Genomic DNA, 23,344 nt, shown 5'->3' with positions numbered 1-23,344 from the left:
TTCAGACACACCAGAAGAGGGCATCAGATCCCATTACAGATGGTTGTGAGCCACCATGTGGTTGCTGGGAATTGAACTCAGGACCTCTGGAAGAGCAGTCAGTGCTCCTAACCACTGAGACATCTCTCCAGCCCTAAATATACAATTTTCTAATCGAAGCTCTTTTAGTATCAAAATAAACTTTAGATCACAAATACACTCCCTGGAGAAACCAGAAGTCTTATTCATGTGATCCTTCTGTAGTATACTTTCCGAAGATCTAAATGAACTTAATAGACATTTTTCTACTAAGAAGCTTAATTTATGACAAAAAAAAAAATATAGTTGCAGAGAGAACAGCTTAAGCCTGGCTTTTATAAGGAGGCATTTATAAGACTTTACCATAGTTAGTGTTATAATTTAGTTTCTCCAAACAGTTAAAGCTTAACGAAGTTAGTAAAGACATACTTTGAGACATACACTTCCAAGTTGGTTTTTGCTGTCACAAGTAGAGCATTATAACCTTAGGAAGTTATAGATGTCGGTCATTACCCGTGTCTCATCCTTAAGTCCCATTGTCTGTGGCCTCGTGTGATGCGCTCAGACATCCTGAGACAGTCTGAGGCTGTCGTGGTTTTGTCCTTAGGTTTCATTCTTAGGACAAAATTTCATTTCCTCATATGCAATCTATCCCTGTCCAAAATACAGTTAACCCCTTCACTGAAAGATCGAACCTCACACGTTACAGCCATTTTAAGCATGTTTCTCGTCCCTACATGCTGTTTCTTCTTATTTTATTTCCGTAAATGAGAGTCAAAGCCATGCACAGATGGCACATGCGTGGCAAATGAAGATAACCGTACACATACTTCCCTCAACTTGTTTTTACTGTAAGTTTTAAGAAAACATTTTCTCTGCTTGGAATTTTACAGCTTTTTAACCTCTCCCACCATGGTTTTACAGCTCCCAAGAGGGAAAAAAATCTACATTTCAGCAAGAGCATCAAAGACATGCATGACCCTGGAATAGGGAAACAATATTTGTTTGTTTGTTTGTTTGTTTGTTTGTTTTGTGAAGAAGAACCAAGAGAGGAAGAGGTACTCATAGCTAAAACATGTAATTACAGAGACATCTTTTATCTCCTGGCTGTTCTTAAGTGCACAAAGCCCCCCCCCCTCCCCACCACCATGGGCTTTTCTTTCCCCTATCACAGAGTGAGAGGCCAGCCTGACACAGAACAAGGGCTTTGGAGAAAAAATTTGAGACAAACATGCTAGGGTCTGAAGTACGAAGCCCAGACCAAGCTTCTCCGTGTACTAAAACAGAATGACTGTTGGGTTTGGGGTGGAAGCCAAGAAAATTTACTTCAGATATGGAAGCTTAAAAATGAAAGCTTTGTTTTCTCAGCACTCAAGGAGGTGGCCAGTTCTGGATCTGAACCATGTCTGAGAAAAGAGAGTACACACCATCTTTAAAGGATGGGAACACAGAGCAAAGGGGAGTCTGGGGGGGCTGTAGTGTTATCTAATTATGTGTGACATTGTGGGTTAAACAAGGGAGTAGCCATCAGAGACTGGGCTGCATCCAAGCACCTGGCTTCAAGGTCCTTGATTCACTCTCCTAAACATTAGGTCCGGAGCCCAGCCTGATAAGGGAAAAGGAGCTGCTCGGCTGCACGTAGTCAATTAGAGCAGAACAGGCAATTGTTTATGCAGTTATAGAATGTATGCACTTTCTGTATTCTTTACCAGGTAATAGACAATTGAGAAAACAGAAGTGGGATAGGTGTTCATTCCTAGGCCTGGGAGCATGAATTTGTTTGACCTGCCAGCAAGATGGAGAGGTTGTCCCTGAGATGTGTGGACTCGGACAACTGTGTATAACAGAAGATGTTCCGCTATAGAGAAGTCCTCAGCTCCCTACGTCCGAGACCTTGAATTTATTTCTCTCCCTATGATTTAATAGAGTCTGAAAAAAAAGATAGTACTTAAATAAGTTTCTTTTGCTTGTTCCCAACAATGACAATATATTTTGAATATTATCCATACCCAAAAGGCATTGGTTTCTCTAAAATTGAAAAGTAGAAACCAAAGCAAGACTGTCCAATGTCGGGAGTGGTGGTGCACAAATTCAATCCCAGGGGCAGGGGCAGAGAGAGGGAGAGAGGGAGAGAGGGAGAGAGGGAGAGAGGGAGAGAGGGAGAGAGGGAGAGAGGGAGAGAGGGAGAGAGGGAGAGAGGGAGAGAGGGAGAGAGGGAGAGAGGGAGAGAGGGAGAGAGGGAGAGAGGGAGAGAGGGAGGGGGTAGGGAGAGAAGGAGAGCGGGGTACAGAGACCTGATTAACAGGTTTAGTTCCAGGACAGTCAGAGTTGTTACATAGAGAAACCCTGTCTCAAAAAAACATAAAAAAAAAGCATCCCAGATTGGTGGAGCACAATCTGTTGAGGCCTGCTCCTTTTTAACATAACTGTAGCCATTTTGTATTTGGTCTCCATTTGCTCAAAATGTAAAATTACGTTCAGGTTCTCAGACTCTACTTCCCAGAAGTAATTATCCCTAGCTGACACTGAAAAATTCCCCTAAAAGGGCCATAACACTATGGTTGCATGACTTATGCTCTGCTGTCTCAGTGCTCTGAAACTCCCCTGTTCACCACCCGTCCACCACCCCTCACCTCACTTAGGACCAATCAGCTTAAAGGTTAGTTGATAATACTGTCTAGTTAGCCAAAGTTTAGTACTCCACTCTTACCATCTGAACTTCTGAATCTGTTTTTTCTTATAAAAAGTCTGCCCTAAAAACATACTGGCATTGAAAGACTCCGAGAGGAGCCCCTCGCTCAGGCCTCAGGACAATAGCGGACACCCAAGAACTCACGACAGACCGAGCTTGTTGCAAACCACATGAGGCTTTATTCGGGGAAAGCCAGAGCTCTGGGGACGACTCATATCCCACGCAGGGGTAGAGGAGTCGTCCTCGAGGGGAAAGAGGTCCCAGTTTTTATAGGCCCTCAGGGGGGAAAGGAGAAGGGGGAGATTAGGGGATTTCCAGATCTAAACAATGTCTATTCTCAAGAAATGGGTATGGGAGGGGTACAAGGAAAGAGTCTAATGAAGGTGCAGCAATGGGCGCACACCTGGTCAGAACATTGGCAGACACACAGGTTCAAGGAGTGGCCAGAGCATTGTGCACCTCTATTTTTCTAAATCAGTGAAGCTAGTTCTGCTAACACTGACGTCTATCTTGCCAATTTCAGGGCTTCTGTGTCCTTTTATATTCTGCCAGGATCTTTCAGCATCACAATTAGGCTCCCAAGTCCTTTTTTGTGATCCTGATCAATCCGTCTTGGGGTGTGCATTCAATAAACTATTCTTGCTTGACTGAGATCGGTTCATTTGGTTTGTGTGACAATTCCTGAATGCCAGCAAATCAAAGGCAGACCATGGGCACAGGTCAAGTGAGTCCTTAGAACAGACAGAATGAATGTCCTATCTCAGAGGAAACAAGATTGGAACCCAACAGGAAGAATCCAGCAAAACTTTTACCTCCAGTCTCCTGCCCAAGCAAAGCATCATGGGAATTTCCTACACAGAAAAACTGCTTTCACACCCCTTGGCCACTCTGAGATGGGGCCCTGGACGAAATGGCTGACAGGGCTGGCTGGAGTCTTGGCAGATATAAAGAAGCGGGAGGGGCTGCTCCATTTCTACCAACATTGCACCTCAGAACAAGATGGCATACATTTCGCTGTCTGTAAATGACCTTGGTCATTTCACTTACAACTGTCCATAACTCCAAATTTAGGGATTCTGATGACCTTTTGTGGTCTCCATGGCACCCAGCATGGATGTGGCACTCAGACAGACAGACAGACAGATAAAACATTCATAAACATAAAAATAATTATATAATTATATAATTATATATATATATATATATATATAGAGAGAGAGAGAGAGAGAGAGAGAGAGAGAGAGAGACAAAGTCTCACTATGTAGCTCTGACATGTAAATCAGGCTGGCCTTAAACACACAGAGATCTTCCCGCCTCTACCTCTTGAGTGTTAGGATCAAAGGTGTGTGCCTCTACTCCAGGAGTACCCTTTTTTGTTGTTGTTGTTTTACAATTTTTAAAAAAATATTTCTGAAATCACAAGAATTACATCTTCTTCCTCCTTTCCTTCTCTCCCCAAATCTTCCCACAAACTCCTTTTGCTTTTCTTCTCAAATTCATGACCTCTATTGCTTTAATTGTTATGACATACATATACACTATATATACATATACATGAGTATATATGTACATATAAGAATATATGTATATATATATATTCCTAAATATAGAAATAAAAAGCTACATACATATATGTACACATATATTACATATATATAATATATGTATGCTTTCAGGGAGGCCCTCTTGTCTTTGGGTACCCAATATGGAGGCTCTTTCCTGGAGAAAACTAATTCTGCTGTTAGCTGTAATTCCTTTTCTGGGACTGAGGCTCCATGAGAGGCCCCTCTTCCATGTTAGCCAGTCTGTAATTGGTGTTGGTGTCCTCGTTCAGGTCTGGTTAGGTAGTCATGACAATGAAACTTCACGGGTGTTGCCTCTCTGACATTTCTAGGAGGCAAATATTCTTTTTTTTAAAGATGTATTTATTGTTATATGTAAGTACACTGTAGCTGTCTTCAGACACACCAGAAGAGGGTGTCAGATCTCCATGTGGTTGGTGGGATTTGAACTCAGAACCTTTGGAAGATCAGTCAGTGGGAAAATGTTCACAGCCAACTTCCTGGCTCTCTGTCTCCCACATTCTTCTCACCCTCTCCTCTGTTCTGAGTTCTCAGGGCAGGGGTTGTTGCATCTGTTGGGTTCAACAACACTGCCGAGTGTTCTCTGTGTTAGATCATCTGTGGGCTTTTGTAACGGTCTCCGTCTGTTGTAAGGAGACACTTCTTTGATGAGGATGAGACCTATGCTTTCTGTGGGTATAGGATAAATATGTAGAATGTAGTTAGGAATTACGCTGATTTTGTAAGAAGGTAGGTATAGGTTCTCCAAGAGCCATGATTCACTAGTCTGGGGCAGTTGACTAAGGAGCAGACATGATTTCCCTCATGTTGTATGGGCTTTAAGTCCAACTAGAGAACTCTCAGCCCCTGTTAAAGTATAGGTGCCACTATAGCGACCTTGCGGGTGCTGTGCTCATTGCTTTAATTCCCAGGCATCATAGCTGGGAAGAGCTATTGCTTGCTTCCTTAAACATTTTAAGCTGTCTGTTTTCACAGAGTTGGCAACCCAGGGTGCCCCGTGGCAGAAGCCTGACCTAGCTTACAGCTGATGACCCCTGCTGCTATGGCGACAGGCAGGTTTCTGGTGAATTCAATTACTAGGCTTCCACACTGAGAGCAGAGACCAGGAATTGGCCTCCTGCCAGAGACTTTGAGACTTTGAGAAAATTTACTTCACAAAGAAAGCTTGGCGGTGGGGGGTTGGGGAGGCTAGTAGGGAGGGAGCAATCTGGATTTTAGATGGTTAAAACCGTTTACCAAGGGTGGAACCGAAATTCAAGGTGACTCTAAATAGCATGGGGAATTGAGACTGGCACCACACCCTGTCACATGTTTATTCACTCAGAAAATTTGAATTGTACTGTTTTAAATGTTCATGTACACACACACACACACACACACACACACACACACACACACACACACACACACACACACACATGCACATTTATGTCCTTGTCTGGTATCATAGGGCTTTTCTTGCACTCTGGAAGGTCTTTCTCTTTTTTGTCTTTGTTTTTGTCCCAGCCTTCCCAGTGCTGTGCTGCTAGGTGTGGGCCACCATACCTGGTTTGCAGTATCCTTTCCCCCAAGCACTGTGAATGGAAACCGAGGATTCACACCTACCAAATGTATCAACATTTTAATTTTGATTGTTTTTAATTGAGTGCGTGTGTCCATGGGTGTCTTTGGGTGCTCCAGGAGGCTAGAAGTGTAAGATCCTGAGCAGGTAGGGTTAGAGGCAGTTGTGAACTCCTGGATCTTGGTGATGGGAACTGAACTCTGATCTTCTGCGAGAGCAATGCACTCTCCCCTCCCCCGACCTTCCAACCCCCACCCCCGCTAAAACAGGGTTTCTCTGTGTAGCCCTGGCTGTCCTGGAATTCACTCTGTAGACCAGGCTGGCTTTGAACTCACAAAGATCTACCTCTGTCTCTTGAGTGCTGGGATTAAAGGCAGGCACTACTATGCCTAACCTCCTTATTTTTATTTTTATTTACATTTTAAAAAATATTTATTTTGGGCTAGAAAAATAGATTATTGATTAAGAGCAAGTCCTGCTCTTCCAGTGGATCTGATTTCCAACACCCTGATCGGAGACTCACAACAACCTGTAATTCCAGTTCCAGGGGAGATGAGGACTCCTAGAACACTTGCATTCACAAGTACATACCCTCCCCCCATACACACACATACACACATATACACTCATACACATATACACATATACACACATAGACAAATATGCATATATACACACACATATATATACTCATACACATATACATATACACATATACACTCACACACATTCACACACATATATACACTGTATATTTACACACACATACACACATATACACTCACACTATACACATATATACTCACACACATATAAACTTACATACATGTACCATACACAAATACATACACAAACACACATATATACTCACATATATACATATACATACATATAACCCACACACATATATGCTCACACATGTACATATATATGTACACATATACATTTATACACGCATACATACAAACATTCACACACAGTTTTAAAATAAATATTTTTATATTTCTGTATGTGGCATGTGCCCACTGTGCACTTGTGTGAGCACAGAAGACAGAGTCTAATGTCAATATCCTCCTAGATTCACTCTCCATCTTTATCTTAGTTTCTGAGATAAGGTTTCAAATGGCTCGGGCTGGCCTTGAATTCACTATGCAGTACAGGATGACCCTGAGCTCCTGGCTCTCTTGCCTCCACTTCCAAAGCCCTGGCATTGCTAACACATGCCTCTGGGTGCCAGGGACTGAATCCAGGTTTTCATGCACGCTAGGCAAGCGTTCTTCCACTGAGCCACATGCCCAGCCCTGTGCCAATCTAAAGCTCTATGGCTCTGTGTTGGATATATTTGTCTTAAATATATGAGGCTACATTTCATTTCTTCCTTCTTTCTCCTTCCCTTTCTCTGTAACACCCTTGCAGGGAGCATTCTTTATGGCTAAGCAAAGAGTATGCACTTTTCCAAGGACCTTATCCTGTTGTGAAGTTACTAGGGCTAGGATGCCACCCTGTGGGTACCCCGAGTGTGGGCATCCCGTTTCTGAGTTCAGAGTCTCATGTTCAGTCTCATGTTCAGAGTCTGGTACCACACAGTTCTGTTCTGTTTTTTTTTTTTTTTAAGATTTATTTATTTCATGTATGTGGGTATACTGCAGCTGTCTTCAGACACATCAAAAGAGGGCATCAGATCCCATTACAGATGGTTGTGAGCCACCATGTGGTTGCTGGGATTTGAACTCGGGACCACTGGAAGAGCAGTCAGTGCTCTTAACCAACTGAGCCTTCTCTCCAGACCATGGTACCGCACAGGTGTGTGACAATTGTTTTAATATAAGTTTATCTGTGGCAGCACGTTAGTTCAGTGGACAAAGGGGTTGATTCAACCCTGACCACTGGGCTGAGTTCAGTACTCAGGAAAGCTGGCTCCTATAAACTTGTCTTTGGCAGGACATGCTACAGTAAGCCAGGTTGCCTGACAGTCAGACCTACAGCCAAGCCAGGGCTTCCCCCAAGCTGTCTTTTGTGTCTTGATGGATCGGATATAGGAGCTTTCTTCTGGAGTCCAGCCCTGCTCTCCGCTCCTCCAGTCTCCTCTTTCTTTCTGTCCCTTTCTTTCTTTCCTGTGTTCTCTTCCTTCTTCCGCTATTTTTGTTTCAGTGGTTTGTTCGTCTGTTTGTTTTTGCGTAGGGGGACAGCACGGTCTCACTGGCTGGCCTGGAGCTCTATATGTAGATCAGGCTGGCATGAAGTCACTGAGATCCACCTGCCCCTGCCTCACAAACGTTGCAGCAAAAGTGTGTGTGTCACCAGGGCTGGCTTCCCCTCTACTGCTTTAACTCACGTCTTTGTCTGGCACTTTTCTCTGTACACCTGCCTTTTCTTTCTCGCTTCTCTGCTTCCTTCTCCTTTCAACGTTTTCTCCCTTGAGCCAACCCTTCTTTCTCTCTCTTTTCCTTTCTGGTGATCCTTGTCCTCCACCTACCACCTCTCTGTGAATCTTTGTTTCTTCAGAGAGATCAGCCAGACCAGGCCCATCTCTGTGCTAGGACCGAATTTGGAGGAAGGTGAGCTGGCCTCTTCCAAGGAAGTGCTAACAGATCACAGAACTGGGCGCTAGCCCATGGTCAGCCATGTAAGCAGCCTGGGCTCCTAGGATTTGGAAACACACATTCCATGAAGCTTGCCTGCAAGGCTTTGCCACCCCACGCCCTGTCACACTGGGTGGATGACTCATCAGATACACAATGGCCGTGGGGAGCAGACTTTCTCCATATGGGCAGGCTCAGGATTCCAAGCAGGGAGCCCAGCAGTATGGCAGGCCAGCATAACCATGCTTCCCACGGTGTAGGATAAACGCCTCCACTCCCAGACATCCCTGTTAAACCAGAGGATCTGAGATGGGGTCAGGCATCTTCATGTTAAGGATAGGGTTGCTCACTTGGCTCTGCTGCCCATTTCTAAGACTTTCTTCTATCAAACCATCCCCGGGAGTCCCATGTGGGCAACAGTGTTATAGCACTGTTTGTTTTACCCAAGGGTGTGTGTGTGTGTGTGTGTGTGTGTGTGTGTGTGTGTGTGTGTGCATGTGTGTGTTCACATGTACACCCACATACCTTTGTACATGTGTCCTTAATATAATATCTATTATCAGAGAATGGCTAAACCAATGATGTCTCCTATTATGAATAATATTCATGCATTAAATGGAATTGAGGTGTCGACAGAAACACGGAGTAGATTATTGATAACCAAGACTTGTGAGAGGGAAGGATGGGAGATTATTGCTTAATCCACCCAGAAGAGAGTTAGTTTGCTTTACTGAGGAAGGGAGTTCTCCATGTAGCCCAAGGTCCCTGAAAGTTCCTGTCCCCTGCTCTGCCTCATCAGTGCTGTGGTTGTAGGCATGGGCCCCGAGGCCCAGCTTAGGCCCAACTTCTCCTCAGGGATCACTGTATGTATGATATTTAGATGCAGCCAACACACACACACACACACACACACACACACACACACACACACACGTTTATATACACACATGCATACTGTCACCAAATTACAACTTAGCATGCACACTTATACAAAAGATGTTCAAGATTAAGTGAAAATGGAAACTGAGATGAAGACACACGGAATAAATTACGGAAGTGTGTGAGTGAGTGTGTGTGTTTGTGTGTGTGTTTGTGTGTGTGTGTGTGTGTGTGTGTGTGTGTGTGTGCATGAGTGCACAAAGAGGAATCAGATCGCTTTCTTAGCATTGTCAATGGAAGTAGGATTGGCTGAGCAGGCAAGGGAGAAACTCTTGGTCCTTTTATAGTACTAAAAAGAAGAATTGGATTATAAATGATTCTGATTTTTTAAAAATTTATTCATTTAGTGGTGTGTGTGTGTGTGTGTGTGTGTGTGCGCGCGCGCGCGTGCGCGTGTGCGTGTGTTCCTATGAAAAAGATTAAACATGCCAAAACCCACCATCCTTGTCTTTAACAATCTCAGAATCAACTGCGAATTTATATTGGGACAGCATCTCAAAATACTTAGTGTAGAACCACAGTGGAGGGACAACTTCGGGGTGTCAGGAGAGGGGATCCCTGGAAGGGGTGGCATTTCAGCTTTAAATGCCAAAAGGTGGTCACCAGTTGGAGAGGCACAGTTCCCAGAATGAGGCCAGCTTTTCAGATGTCAGCCAGATTCCAGACCCCACAGAATATGGGAAGGTGGTTTCCTTAAAGGTTCTCCTGGTGTTAGGTGAGGGGACAGCTTCTACTCCCTGGTTACATAGGGCAAGCCAGGAGAGCTTTGAAAAATTCTCTCAGGGAGTTCAGTTTTCCCTCTGAGGTCAGGAGATGGATTTTAGCCGTTTTCCTTCCTACTGCCTCTTGTCTTACGGGTGGTGTGTCTTGGAGGCATAGTCTCCGCGGAGCCCCACAGAGCTGTCCGGCAGCGCCCTCTGCTGGCAGAAATCAGAGCGGCCGGCTCTCTCCTTGCAGTGTCCTCCCGGGACACAGGCGTTTGGTCCAGATTAGTTTAAACAGTAGGCCTGGCCATATGTAAGTTTTCATTTACTGAATATTTATATACTCGGAGATAATGTAAAGCTAGAAGAAATCAGAAAAATTATAATAGATCTTTTGTACTATGCCATACTATGCCATGTATATAGCTCATGGTATGGTATATATATATGTGTGTGTGTGTCTGTGTGTGTCTGTGTGTGTCTGTGTGTGTCTGTGTGTGTAGATAGATGATAGATAGATAGATAAAGAGAGAGGGGGAGAGAGAGAATATGTAGTATAGTATTGTGTCTGTGCCTATGTATGTGTGGATACGTACATTATATGGAGGGAAGGAAAAGAGAAAAGGAGAGAGGAAGAAAGGAAGCAGCTGATTCTTCCTTAACATTCTGAATTTAAGATTATTCCCGGCCTGGAGAGATGGCTCAGCGGTTAAGAGCACTGACTGCTCTTCCAGAGGTCTTGAGTTCAAATCCCAGCAACCACATGGTGGCTCAAAACCCATCTGTAATGAGATCTAATGCCCTCTCCTGGTGTGTCTGAAGACAGTATATTCACATATATAAAATCTTTAATAAAAAAAAAAAGATTATCCCCAACTTCTTCTGTATTGCTAATTCCACCAAGTGATTAATCCTTCCGGAAACTTCTCCAAACTGCAAAGCTAAGGTAAGCACTTTTTATCTCCATCTGCCTGTGCCTTTGTGTTCAACCATTTCTACTGAAACAGCACATTTGTTAGTGTGCTGTCTGTCTGTCCTTCCCTGGTGGCCTCTGCCTCTGGGCTTCCAGGGGTCCCAACCATGAGTGGTTTTGGAAAGATGGGAGGATTTTTCTCCTACCAGCTGCCATCAGTGAACAAGCAGATGACTATGAGTCTAAAAACACATCTCATGTGCACACAAGCAGACCTCATACACACACACACACACACATACACACACACACACACACACGTGCACATACACGTTTGTGGGCACATGTCCCTCCACTTAGGCCAGGACTTGACACCGGGGTGAGGTCAGGTTAGTTCACTGCTAGCAGAAAATGAGGTCAGGACGGCCAGTGAGGCCAGAACAAGGTTTTGGACTTTACTCAGCAGGTGGTTCTCTGGACAGACTTTGTGACATCTCCTCATTCTCTGGAGGTGACCTAGGGCTAATGTAAAATGACCCACACAGCCTTCCTCGTCCTGTTCCACCAAAGCCAACTTCTGCCCTCCCTTATTTGCTGGACTTCAACTCAAAGCTTCAATTAAGTAAATATGAAAGGCTGTGAAATCAGAATTCTAAGAGGCAAGAGTACAGCAGGCATAATAATGACCTTAAAGATTCTGTCCTCTAACCCCTGGGACTATGACGGCCTACATGCCAAAGGGGACTTAAGGATGCAGAAGGAAACACAATGGCTAATCAGCAGACACTGACACAGCATCTGGGACTATCCAGATGTGCTCAGTGGAAGCAGGTAAGAAAGTCAGAACAGGGGAAAGAAAGAAGGCAACAAGGAGGAGGGAGCAAGGCTGTGACAGGAAGAGAAGGCACTTCTGATGAAGGAACACAGAAGCTTCTAGAAGCTGTAAATGCATCCCCTCCTCCAGCCAGAAAGGCCTGCATCCCCCCCTGATAGGCCAGTGAGATCCATTCTTGAACTTGGACCTCTAAGACTGTAATATAACAAATAAGTCTGTGTTCCTCTGAGACGCCAGATTTATGGTCATTTGTGGACAGCAGAGATACAAAACTGACTGAAGAAGCATGGGAAATATTTCAGAAGGCAGGAATGGGGTCCTCACACTGCAAGACTGTCAGTGCAGGGCAGAGTCATGTGGAAGCCAGAACAGGAGCCTGGCCCTGTAACATCCTAGCTCAAAAGGAAGAAGGTCCAGGGGTGGCTCAAGGGCCAGAAGCCTGAGAGCGTTTGGAAGAACGTTGTCTATTGGCTGAGCTTCATTTGTGAGCTCCTGGATCCTTTGATTTGTTTTTTTTTTTTTGTTTTTTTGTTTTTTTTTTTTTTTTTTGAGACAGAATAGGTTGTGTAGCCCAAACTGGCTTTAAACTCAAGATCCTCCTGCCCTTACCTTCCTGCTGGGTATGTGCCACCCCAGCCAAGTTTATGGATCTTGATCAAGGTCGCCTCCATCTCCAACAACTCCTCCTAACACTTGCCCAGAGCGAACAAAAGCTTCCCAATCACCCCTGGACACGGGCTAGGGTCCTCGCTTGGGGGCTGGCCCTTGGCGGCAGACCAACAGTTTTCTGAAATAAGGGCAACTCACTGAGGAAGGGACTGACCAAGGCAAAGGATGCAGGTAAGGTCTTTGTGTCCTGGACTTCCCAAATGAACTTTCTCTGGCCAGTTCTTCACTTGGGGGAGCCCAGCAAAAGCATGTGGAGCAAGAGCAATAGGAGACCAAAAAGATACCTTTAGCACACAGGAGGAAGCCAGATCTTCTGGCTTTTCTTTCTTCATTTATTGTTTTGGAGCATTTGAGAGGTAGATCCAGATCCAGGAGTTCAAGGCCAGCCTTAGCATATAGGGAATTACACAAGCAAGTCTGGGCTACACAAAACCCTGTTTAGATAGATAGATAGATGGATGGATGGATAGACAGATAAGTAGATAGATAAATAGATAGGTGGATGGATAGATAGATAGATTCATTCTTTTGGTAAGCAAAGAAGAAAACAGGTTCTTGAATTGCAGGGGAGTAGGAAAGACCTGGCTGGACCCTTGCTTTCTAAGCGCTCCCAGACAAGCAAAGAGACAAGTATGGTCTGGTTTTAAATTTTTAGAGCCTTATAGTAAGTGATAAATGTGGCAGGTGAAGTTCTCCCAGTAGAGGATGCAAAACGTGGCTAGAAATACAAGCTGGGGTCTCAGTAGCCTCATCAGTAAATTTCAGGGTCTATGTGGCCAGATCGCCACAGTTTCACAGCAGGGACGAAGGTTTCACCTCTAGGACAGTCCTGATGAGTGACTGGTAGACTGATGAAGGAACACTTTGTGGACATGGCAGCCCTGCTCCACAGTCACAGTGTGGCCTGGGACATTAGCCTGCAAGCCCATTGCATCAGCAACAGGAAGGACTGGCTTTTCCCAGAACTAGGGGTGGGTTGGGATGGGGGAAGTTGGGAGTGGGGCAGGACAGGAGGACCTGCCAGCTTCCTGGGTCTGCTCTGGTCAGGTCTTCATACAGAGCCTGTTAACAGTCACACTTGTAGCACATTCTCTGAAGAGCAAAAACTCATATCACAGCCAGCATAAATAGAAAGAACCTGGGCCTCTCGGTATGACTAAGGACTCCAGGGAAGGGTCTCTGTCACCTCTTCAATAAACAGTTCTTAGACTCTTGATGTCTCCATATCCAGATTTTTTTTTTTCCAGCTTGAGAATTTTCTCCATTTAGCCCAGTTTCCAGGCACGAGGCCTAAAGAGGTGTCGTGTGTGGAGCCAGCTGTCCCTTTAAGAACATCCTGGGTGGTTGGTACCACTTGCTCTTTCTTGGAGGATATACCACAGAAGCTAAGAGCATCCAGTCTCTTCTTCGTGACGTTAACACCTGTTTGGAGTCAGGCTGGGTAGGGCCTGAGAAGCTGTGTGGCTGGTGTTCTGAAACCTCAGATGCTGCTGGTCTGCAGATCACACTAGTGACTCTAGCTTATCACCTCATTTTATTTTCTCACTAATGTACATCACAATATGGACAGCGTGGTAGTACAGCCAGATTTCATGTGTTCAGCATGCCCTCCCCCAGTCCCCAGCCAGATCTCAACTGCCGAGCGTGTCATTAGGACACAGTGCCAACACACAGGAGGCTCTTGGCGCATGTGCTTCTCTTGAGCTTAGAGCACACTGTGTGTGGGGAGGGACTGAAGGCAAAAGCAGGACAGATCATGGATATAGGGCCTCTGGCCTTGGATGTGTGTTGTGTAAGTGGAGGTCAAACTCAGGGCTTTATATCATGCTAGGCAACCCTTCTGCTGCTAAGCCACAGCCTCAGCTTGGTAACACTTCTGACCCTGGACCTCAGCAGTCAGGACTGAAGCAAATCTGTCAAGGAAAATAGCACAGGAGATGGGGTAAATGGTTCCGTGGTAGCATGCATGCCTTAGAAGGCCCTGAGTCTGACTTAGCCCTGATACGTCAGGAGAGGGGAGGGCAGAGGGAGGAGGGAGAGAGGGAGTGTGGGAACAAGGGGGAGGGAGAGATTCCTAGCAGCCAAGCAGGGACCCCTCAAGCCTCTAGACATTAAGTGACAGATGTGCATATAGATAGCATTTTTAAACTGGAGAGGCTGTCCCTGCCTTGGTTTGAAGTCACCTGGGCTCAGGGCCAGCTGAGGTTACTTGGGGTCTGGCAGCCCTGGTACCCCTTGCTCATCTTACCCTTGGAACACATTCACATGATGTTCTGGCCAGGCCCTTGACCCCAGTTCCTCTGAGGCCAATTCAATTTGTCCAGCTCGGAGCTTTCAGGGTGAGATTAGTCCAGAAGACATGTCAGCCACCCTCAGTTTCTCCATGTGGCTGTAGTCATGGAAAGACTAGAGAAAGTAAGTGTGTGTGTGTGTGTGTGTGTGTGTGTGTGTGTGTGTGTGTGTGTGTGTATGTGTGTATATATGTGTTTGTGTGTGTATGTGTGTGTATATGTGTGTTAGTGTATGTGTGTATATATGTGTTTGTGTGTGTGTATGTGTGTATATGTGTGTTTGTGTATGCGTGTATATATGTGTTAGTGTATGTGTATGTGTGTATGTGTGTATATGTGTGTTTGTGTATGTGTGTATATATGTGTTAGTGTATGTATGTATGTATGTATGTATGTATGTATGTATGTATGTGTGTATCTATGTGTGTTAGTGTGTGTATGTGTGTGTGCACACAGGGCCTCATCATTGCCCTGTGGTGCTCTACCTAGCTGAAGAGCTGTCTCTTCAGCCCCGACTGGAGAAGTTACCTGAAGCCAGAGGACTGGTCAGCTTCGGACACTTCCTCCTTTCTGAGGTTTTCTGGCCAGTAGAATCAGATATGGCATCTGTAAGAGCAGAAAAAAATCCCGTGCCTCTGAAAAGACTCTGTTTCCCTTTCCTGCCTCATTTCTTTCTCTAATCCTAGAGTTTTCCTGAATCCAAATTTAGGACTACTATCTCTCTTTCTGTGCCTGTGTGTGTACATGTGTGTGTGCATGCATGCAAAGGTCAAAGGTCAACCTTTCACGTCATTCCTCAGGAACCATCCCTCTCTATCTATTTGAGATAGAGACTTTCTCTCTGGGACCTGGGGAATCACTGATTCAGCTAGGCCGGCCAGTCCGATAGCTCCAGGAACCCTCCTGTTTCCAGGTGTTCAGTGCTAGGATCACAAACATAGACTATTACACCCAGCTTTTTATGTGGGTGCTGGCGAGCACACTCAGGTCCGCATGCAGCAATAACATTACCAACTGAGATATCCCCTCCCCCAGCTCAATCTACCTTCTGACATGCCACAAAGGCTGGTCTCATTCTATCCCGGGTTTTCTGTCTGCCATGGAGACCTGGAGTGCATCCTGGGCAGGAGTCTGCTGGCCGGGACCTGGTGGTACAGACACCTCTTAGTTATGGCTCCCATGTGTTCAGCACACTGGGCAGTGGTGGGCACACCTTTACTCCCACCTCTCAGGAGGCAGAGGGAAGTAGATCTCTGTGGTCAAGGCCAGCCTGGTCTCCAGAGCAAGTTACGGGACAGCAGTGCTCAAAAAGCCAGACCAAACAAAAACTCAAACAGCAGCAACAACAGCAACAACAGCAAGCCTGTAAGCCAGAAGGGACGGGTACTTGGGGAGCCCCCGCCCTTGGATCTAATGTGCAGAGGCCTTAACATATGACAGCCCCTGAGTTTTCTGACTGCAGCAGAAGAGGCCCAGGAGTGACCTGGCCTCTGGGTCAGAGGCAGCAGGCAGCTGTTGCAGAGGCTCCGGGGCCTTTCTGGCTATTGTCCATGGCACGCTGGAGTCAGCCCTCCCAGACCTGACCGCAGCAGAACACTTTGTTTGCCAGTTCTCACTTGGTGGCCCTAGGCTTGGGCACTAAGGCAGAGAGTAATGCCCTTAGGGGCTTGAGTGTGGATTCAAAGGGAGTTACATAACCAGGGCTGGAAAGGACTTCCTCTGGAGATTTCCAAACCTCTCGGTTTGTGAGTGGCATCCTCCTGCCTCATGGCCTTGGGCTGGATGCACTGCGCAGAGTCAGCCCTGGAAGAATCTCTCCCCAGAAAATGTAAGAAACCATGATACAGGGCTAGCAATGGATCAATAGAACACCAATTAAAAGGGCACTTTTTGCTCTCTCATAGGACCTGCACCCACATGGTATCTTGAAACATCTGTAAACTCCCTTCCCCTTTCCTGATCTCTGCAGGCACCAGGCACACGAGGTGCACAGACATACAGACAGGCAAAACATTCACATATATAAAATAAGATATTTAAAAAAACAACCAGCCAAAAACCTTATTTATTTATTTATTTATTTATTTATTTATTTATCTATTTATTTTGATGAGATCAAGTACAGAGCCCCTTACATGTTGTGAATCCCACCCACCACTGAGCTACATCTTCTGGCGCCTTAATTGATTTTGGTTTTAGTTTTGGTTTTCTCTGAGACATTTTACTTTGTAACCTAGGCTGGCTTGGAACTCATTATGAAGACCAGGTTGGCCTCCAAATGGTGGTAGTCCCACTGCCTCAGCCTCCTGAGTGTGTTGGCATCACAGCTGGAAGATTCTTTAACATATCGATTTTGAATAGTCCATTTTGAATGCTCTTTTCCAATTTAATTTAGGAAACAATTTGATGCCAAGTCTTTACTGGCTGTTATAGGTTATCCTAGGCTACTGTGTCCCGCCAACAGTTCTGTTCTCAGATTGCTTGATGGAAAGGTACTCCTGTAAAAAGGACTGTTGGGACTTGAACATGACAATACCCATTATGACTGGACTTCCAGCCCTGGCTTCGGGGCTCTTTGTCCTGTACAGAGCTGTTCCAGTTCAGGATACTGTTCCTCTGTTCATTTCACAGCCAGGTACCCAGATTGAAGAAGTGAGCTGTGTGCGTTAGGAGGGAAGCAGGCAGCATCGAGGTAATGTGATTTCGGGTAACCTAAAAGAACTATTGATTGCCTGCAGTCAAGTGTACTAGGTGCCAAGGGGACACAGCTTTCCTCTAGCTGGCTGGGCGAGCTGCTGAAGGAAGAGTTGGCCTCCTGCTGAAGCAGTCATGACAAGCAGAAGCCTGGCAGGTTTGTCCCTGGGTAGATGGATCACCTGATACAGACACTGGGGACCAAACGCTGGGATTGGCTCAAAACAGGGCTGTGTTGCTCCAATGGTTGGGCTTTGGCATCCTGTCAATTTGCTGTCTGCTCAAAAGCCTAGAAATAGCGCTGGGGCAGTCTGCCGGACTCTGAGGAAGGAAGCAACCATGCAAGTGCTAACGAAACGCTATCCCAAGAACTGCCTGCTGACAGTCATGGATCGGTACTCCGCGGTGGTGCGGAACATGGAGCAGGTGGTGATGATCCCCAGCCTTCTGAGGGATGTGCAGCTGAGTGGGCCTGGGGGCTCGGTCCAGGACGGAGCCCCTGATCTCTATACCTACTTCACCATGCTCAAGAGCATCTGTGTAGAAGTGGACCACGGGCTGCTGCCAAGGGAGGAATGGCAGGCCAAGGTGGCTGGCAACGAAACCAGCGAGGCTGAGAACGACGCTGCTGAAACGGAGGAGGCCGAAGAAGACAGGATCTCGGAGGAGCTGGACCTAGAAGCCCAGTTCCACCTGCACTTCTGCAGCCTCCATCACATCCTTACCCACCTGACCCGGAAAGCACAGGAGGTGACGCGGAAATACCAGGAAATGACAGGGCAGGTTCTGTAGGTCTTTGACTCTTCTGAAGGTAATGGTGGCCGTGCTAGTGGGTTATACTCCATAAAGGGTGTTCTGAGGGAGGAGATAAATGGCGGTTTAGCTTAGTAGAAGGAGGCCAAGTGAGCCCTCACATCAGGGTATTGGGACTATCACTTGGGAAGGCCCAGAACTGAGCCTAACTTCTCAGCCTTCTCACCCAGTATTGAGAAGAAATGACCGTGACCTCCTACAGAGGACAGAACTGTAGTCTCTGAACACATCCCTCCTGAGTGTGTGTGTGTGTGTGTGTGTGTGTGTGTGTGTGTGTGTGTGTGTGTGTGTTTGGAGTGGGGGTGCATGTATGTGGAGGTCAGAGGACAGACAACATATGGGTCTGAGGGGTTGAACTCTGATCATCAGACTTGCTGGCAGGCATCTTCATCTGCTGAGCCATTTGGGGCATACATGGCGTGCTCTGGGGTGTCTGCAGAGGTCAGAGGATGGATCTGTGGGGTCAGTTCTCTCCCTCTGGCTTTAATGTGGGTTCCAGGGATGAAGCGCAGATCTCCAGGCTCGGGAAGATGAACTCCACCTGCTGAGCTATCTCACCACCCCAGACTCAGTCATAGCTACTCTTCCCCGGCTTCCTTTCTCCTTTTTATTTTTTAATAGGGTCTCTCTATAAAGCCCTGCCTGACCTGGAAACGTAGAGATTCTTCTGCCTCAGGTTCCAGAGTACCAGCATTAAAGACATGCACACCATGCCCAGCTTTTATGTTAACTTAAAAAAAAAAATCTGATTATAGCATGGGCTGTCCCCAGAGTTGAGATACATACACTCTAACTCCAGGGCATGCGCCACTCCCAAACCTTAAGGCCACTGCTGCCATAGATCTCCTTTGCACACTAAATGCCAGCATTGCCTCAGTTGCTGCAAAAGTTCTGAATAAACCTACAAAGATGAGAGCTTTTTTAGATTTTGGTTATTTATGTTTTGGAAATGGAGTCTCACTAATTGTCCAAGTAGGTCTCCAACTCGGGAGGCTCCTGCATGTCTCCCAAATTCTGGGATTGCAGATATCACTGTGCCTGACTGCCAAAGATGAGGTTTGTTGCTTGTGTTTTGCAAGTGAAGAACCTTACCAAGGGAGATGTATTTGTGTAGATGTGCACTATGAATTCTGTGTGTATGTGCTCGTGCCCTCTCAACAACACAGGGTATGTAATCGCACGTTATCACATGTATTCACACGTTATCGCACGTTATCTCATGTTATCACACGTTATCACATGTTATCGCACGTTATCACATAGGGGCATGTAGGTGAGCTCCACCGTTTCTAGGTTGCAACAGGACAAACAGCAACTATTTTGATATTTGAATTATTCCAGTCACATGTGGGTGTGGAATCATGTCTTTTGGGAATTCCTGAGCCCATGTGCCCGTGCATAGAGGCTGTGATTGTGAAATGAAAATAAACAGCAAGCAAACAGGTCATGGTATAGAGCAGCACATTGTCGGAGAAGGGCCTAGACTATGGGTCCCTCCTAGGCGGGGATTGGGAGAGATCAGATTACAGCGTCTGCTGGTCACGACCATGGGCCACCTGCCAGCCCCATTTTATTATAAACTGGCATCAGTTATAGACCACCTTGCCTAGGACTGAGAGACTAGATTTGTACCTCTGGGGTGGGTGAGATGGCTCGGCTGGTAAAGGCACCTGTCACCAAGTCTGACTGACAACCTGATATTGATCCCTGGGGCTCACATGGGAGAGAGAGAATTGACTTCTGCAAGCTGTCCTCAGTCCTCCATGTGTGCACTGTGGCCTGTGCACTGCCTCCCACCCCACCCCAACATAAAAAGAATTGCACCTCCGTTTACTAGCAAGGAAATGAAAGTTAACTGAGTGACTCATCTGAAGTCACATTGTAAAGGGACAAAAGCCAGGTATACGGTACATGGTATATGGTACATGGTATACAGTACATGGTGTACGGTATATGGTATATGGTACATGGTATATTATACATGGTATATGGTACTTGGTATACAGTACATGGTATATGGTATATGATACATGATATATGCCCAGGACCCCCAGGCAGAAGCAGGATTGGTAGTTCCAGGTCAGCCTCAGAAACCCAAATCTAAGCAAGCAAGCAAACAAGCAAGCAAGCAAACAAGCAAGCAGGCAGGCAAGCAGCAGGCAAGAAGTAACACTGGCCCCAGCTTTGAGCTGAGGGTTCTTTCCATCACACTCAATTTTACAAATTTTGGAAAGACAGGAATCAACATGCCTCCCTTCCCTCACAGAGACTAGACAGTCTTCTGCACCAAGTACTTTCTTTGCTGTTTTCTCTTCACCTCAAACCTGAACTGTCAACCTCCGCCCTATTTTCCTTTCCCCTTGAGGATTCCTGGGCTACCTTCCAAAGGATTTCCTTGAATTCAACCAGGCTGGGTTTCTCTCCCCACTAACAGTTCTAGAGGTCAAGGTCAGGCCACCCAAGGTTGTGTGCCTCAAGTGTTCTTAGCTGCTAAGCCATCTTGCCAGGCCACAGTTTTTTTTGTTTTTACCTTTTTCATTGAAAGAAATTGGAGACTTGCTAGGCATGGTGGTTCATGCCTATAATTCCAGCAATTGGGAGGTAGAGGCAGGAAGATTAGAAGTTCAAGACCACCCTAAGCTACATAGCGTGCTTGAGGTCAGTCTGTGCTATGCAAGTCCTTATCTCAAAACTCAAACTAAACCAACCAACCAACAACCAAAAACCCCTGGAAGACAGAGGAGAAAGATAAGCCCCCAAATTGCTTGCCCTGATAAACCTCATTCTTTCCTTCTGTACTGGTTGGTTTCCTGCTCCTTTAGAAAAATGAAGCCTGCAGCCTTTGGTGGACATGGCAAGTGGGTGGAGCAGATGGAGTAGAAACCATATTCTCTGACCAGTCACATAGCTTTGAAGGTCAGATCAACCCTTCTTGACCACAGTGGTCCAACAACTCTGTTTTTATTCATGGGGCAGTATGGCATAGCAGAAGTTCAGAAATCTGGGCTCTTCTCTTAGCTCTGCTGCTACTCTTTCTGCCATCGTAGGCCTCTTGCCCTTCAGCTTCTTAATATCTCTTAACAGGATGTAGGAGAAAACATAAATAACCCCAGCTCTCATGGACTCTCATGCAGTGCTCATGGACTCTCACGCAGTGGTTCTCAACCTGGGGGTCAAACGACCCTTTCACAAGGGTTGCCTACAACCACTACAAAACACGGGTATTTGTTACAATTCATAACAGAAGCAAAGTTACAGCTATGAAGTAGCAACAAAAACTTTTATGGTTGAGGTTCACCACAACATGAGAAGCTGTGTTAAAGGGTCACACCATCAGGAAGGTTGATAACCACTGCTTTTATGCCTAGGGCTTGAAATGCTACAGCTTTCCAACAATATCGGGTTTTTTTTTTTTTTTTTTTTTTTTTTGGCTTACTCTATTTCAGTAGGCATGGAATAGCAGTTGTGTGAAATGATAGATATTTGACTATTTAAACATTTCCCCACTCTACAGATCGCTTTACACGAGAGAAGACTGATGAAGACCCCGAGGTGCATCAACCCGAGACCTGGACAGAGGGCCTGGCCCCAGGTGGACGCGAAGGCGGCTTCCGTCTCCCTCTGAGTGCATCTGTGGACTTGGTTGCAGGCTCACCTTTAAGATATTTGTGTGACTCCCAACTTCTCTTCCGTATCTTAGCAGTTTGAGGTTCACGAGGCAGCAAGGATCAGTAGGAAGCACAGGTATTAACAAGTTGGCCAAAGTTCACGTCCCACCTCTGGGATGTCGTTTAGTGCCTGGTGTCATGTCGCAGTTACTCTTTCATGTATAAAGCAGGGATGCTGTATCTACCTCACACGGTTACTAAAAGCAAACACGGAATCCAAAGCCCTGGGCACATGCCGACATCTGAAAAGCTGGTGTTTCTCCCACCTCCCTCCAAGTGCATGCTGTACGCAGCTCTTGCTTTTATCCCTGGGGAAAGGCTGAGGTCACTGAGTGTGTGGGATGAGCTGCTCAGGCTGCTGGGCCTGATGCGCTGAGCACATGAACCTAACTATTGTAGTAGCAATTAAAGAAGAAAAGGAAAACATGGCATGTTGGTCTTTTATTTTTATTTTCTTTTTATTGATTCTCCATGAATTTCACATCATGCCCCCACCCCAATCCCACTCACCTCCCTGTCCCTCAGTATCTACCCTCTGCCCTTGCAACCTCCTCCACAAAAGAAAACAAAATCTCACCGTAGAAGCTGTGGTGTGTCGCACCACCCTTTTACCCAAACAGCTTTTCTTGCAAATGTTCATTGCAGTGAGTCATTGGTTTGGTTTGAGGCCTCTGGCTTTTGCTATACTATCAATACTGGATCCTGTCCATGCCCTGTCTTGTGGAGATCTTAGAGCTTTAGTTCTGCGGGACCAGGCCCTTCATGCACTCCAGCAGTTCACAGATGGGGTAGATGTTGGGGTGGGTCAGCTCAAAGCCCTGGATCTGGTGGTAGCTGAGTTGGTCAGCTTGATAGCTCTCCCACACCTATGACACCTGAGCTGCTCACAGTTGGCGAGGGGCAGAGACAGCTCTCCCATACTGCCTAGGTGAGGAGCAGGGCCAGCTCTGCACAGCCCTCACATATCAATGTGGTCCCAGGTGGCAACCCAGACAAGAGACATCCTAATGGCCTTTAGTGTTAATAGACGCCTGCTATTTCAGGGCCATAGACCCAGCCATGGCCCTCAGTGACAGCACAGGCCAGAACCTCAGCATAGCCTCAGGTGGCACCACAGGCTACTCACATCAGGCCGTTCCTCACCACCCCTGAGTCTCCAATTTTGTTTGTCTTCATTGTGCCCACATCATATGCCTCTCTTTCTCTTCAATCTCTCCACCACTTACTTGCTCATTTTAGTGGTACCCAGGACCTTTAGGTGTCTTCTAGGCAACCCCAATACAGTACTTTCTCTAATATAATTTCCACAAGTCGACTCATGGAGACTGTATTCACCTGATTTTTCCTAGAAACAGTTATATTCATACTGTCACCCAATTTGA

The 23,344-nt window shown here is 46.1% G+C and overlaps 1 protein-coding gene and 1 long non-coding RNA gene across 2 annotated transcripts; one reads left to right on the top strand and one right to left on the bottom strand.

Moving 5' to 3' along the window:
* Positions 1–15,179: 15,179 nt before the first annotated feature.
* Gm32945 lies at positions 15,180–16,671 on the bottom strand. Its single transcript, XR_378347.2, has 3 exons — positions 16,013–16,671; positions 15,833–15,932; positions 15,180–15,393 (listed from the first exon to the last, which is right to left on the bottom strand). It is a non-coding gene; the product is annotated as a predicted gene, 32945 (long non-coding RNA).
* Positions 16,672–17,773: 1,102 nt separating this feature from the next.
* Thrsp (thyroid hormone responsive) lies at positions 17,774–22,391 on the top strand. Its single transcript, NM_009381.3, has 2 exons — positions 17,774–18,292; positions 21,809–22,391. Exon 1 carries the CDS (start codon positions 17,821–17,823, stop codon positions 18,271–18,273), a length of 453 nt encoding a protein of 150 aa, NP_033407.1. The 5' UTR covers positions 17,774–17,820; the 3' UTR covers positions 18,274–18,292; positions 21,809–22,391.
* The last annotated feature ends 953 nt before the right edge of the window (positions 22,392–23,344 follow it).

Source organism: Mus musculus, chromosome 7, assembly GCF_000001635.26.
Source record: "Mus musculus strain C57BL/6J chromosome 7, GRCm38.p6 C57BL/6J".
Classification (NCBI taxonomy): Eukaryota; Metazoa; Chordata; class Mammalia; order Rodentia; family Muridae; genus Mus; species Mus musculus.
The sequence above is the reverse complement of the archived record's forward strand: the minus strand, read 5'-3'. Positions and strand labels throughout refer to the sequence as shown.

What these genes read in the sequence shown, in the direction of transcription:
- Thrsp (NM_009381.3), top strand. Translation starts at nt 17,821, where the DNA reads ATGCAAGTGCTAACGAAACGCTATCCCAAGAACTGCCTGCTGACAGTC.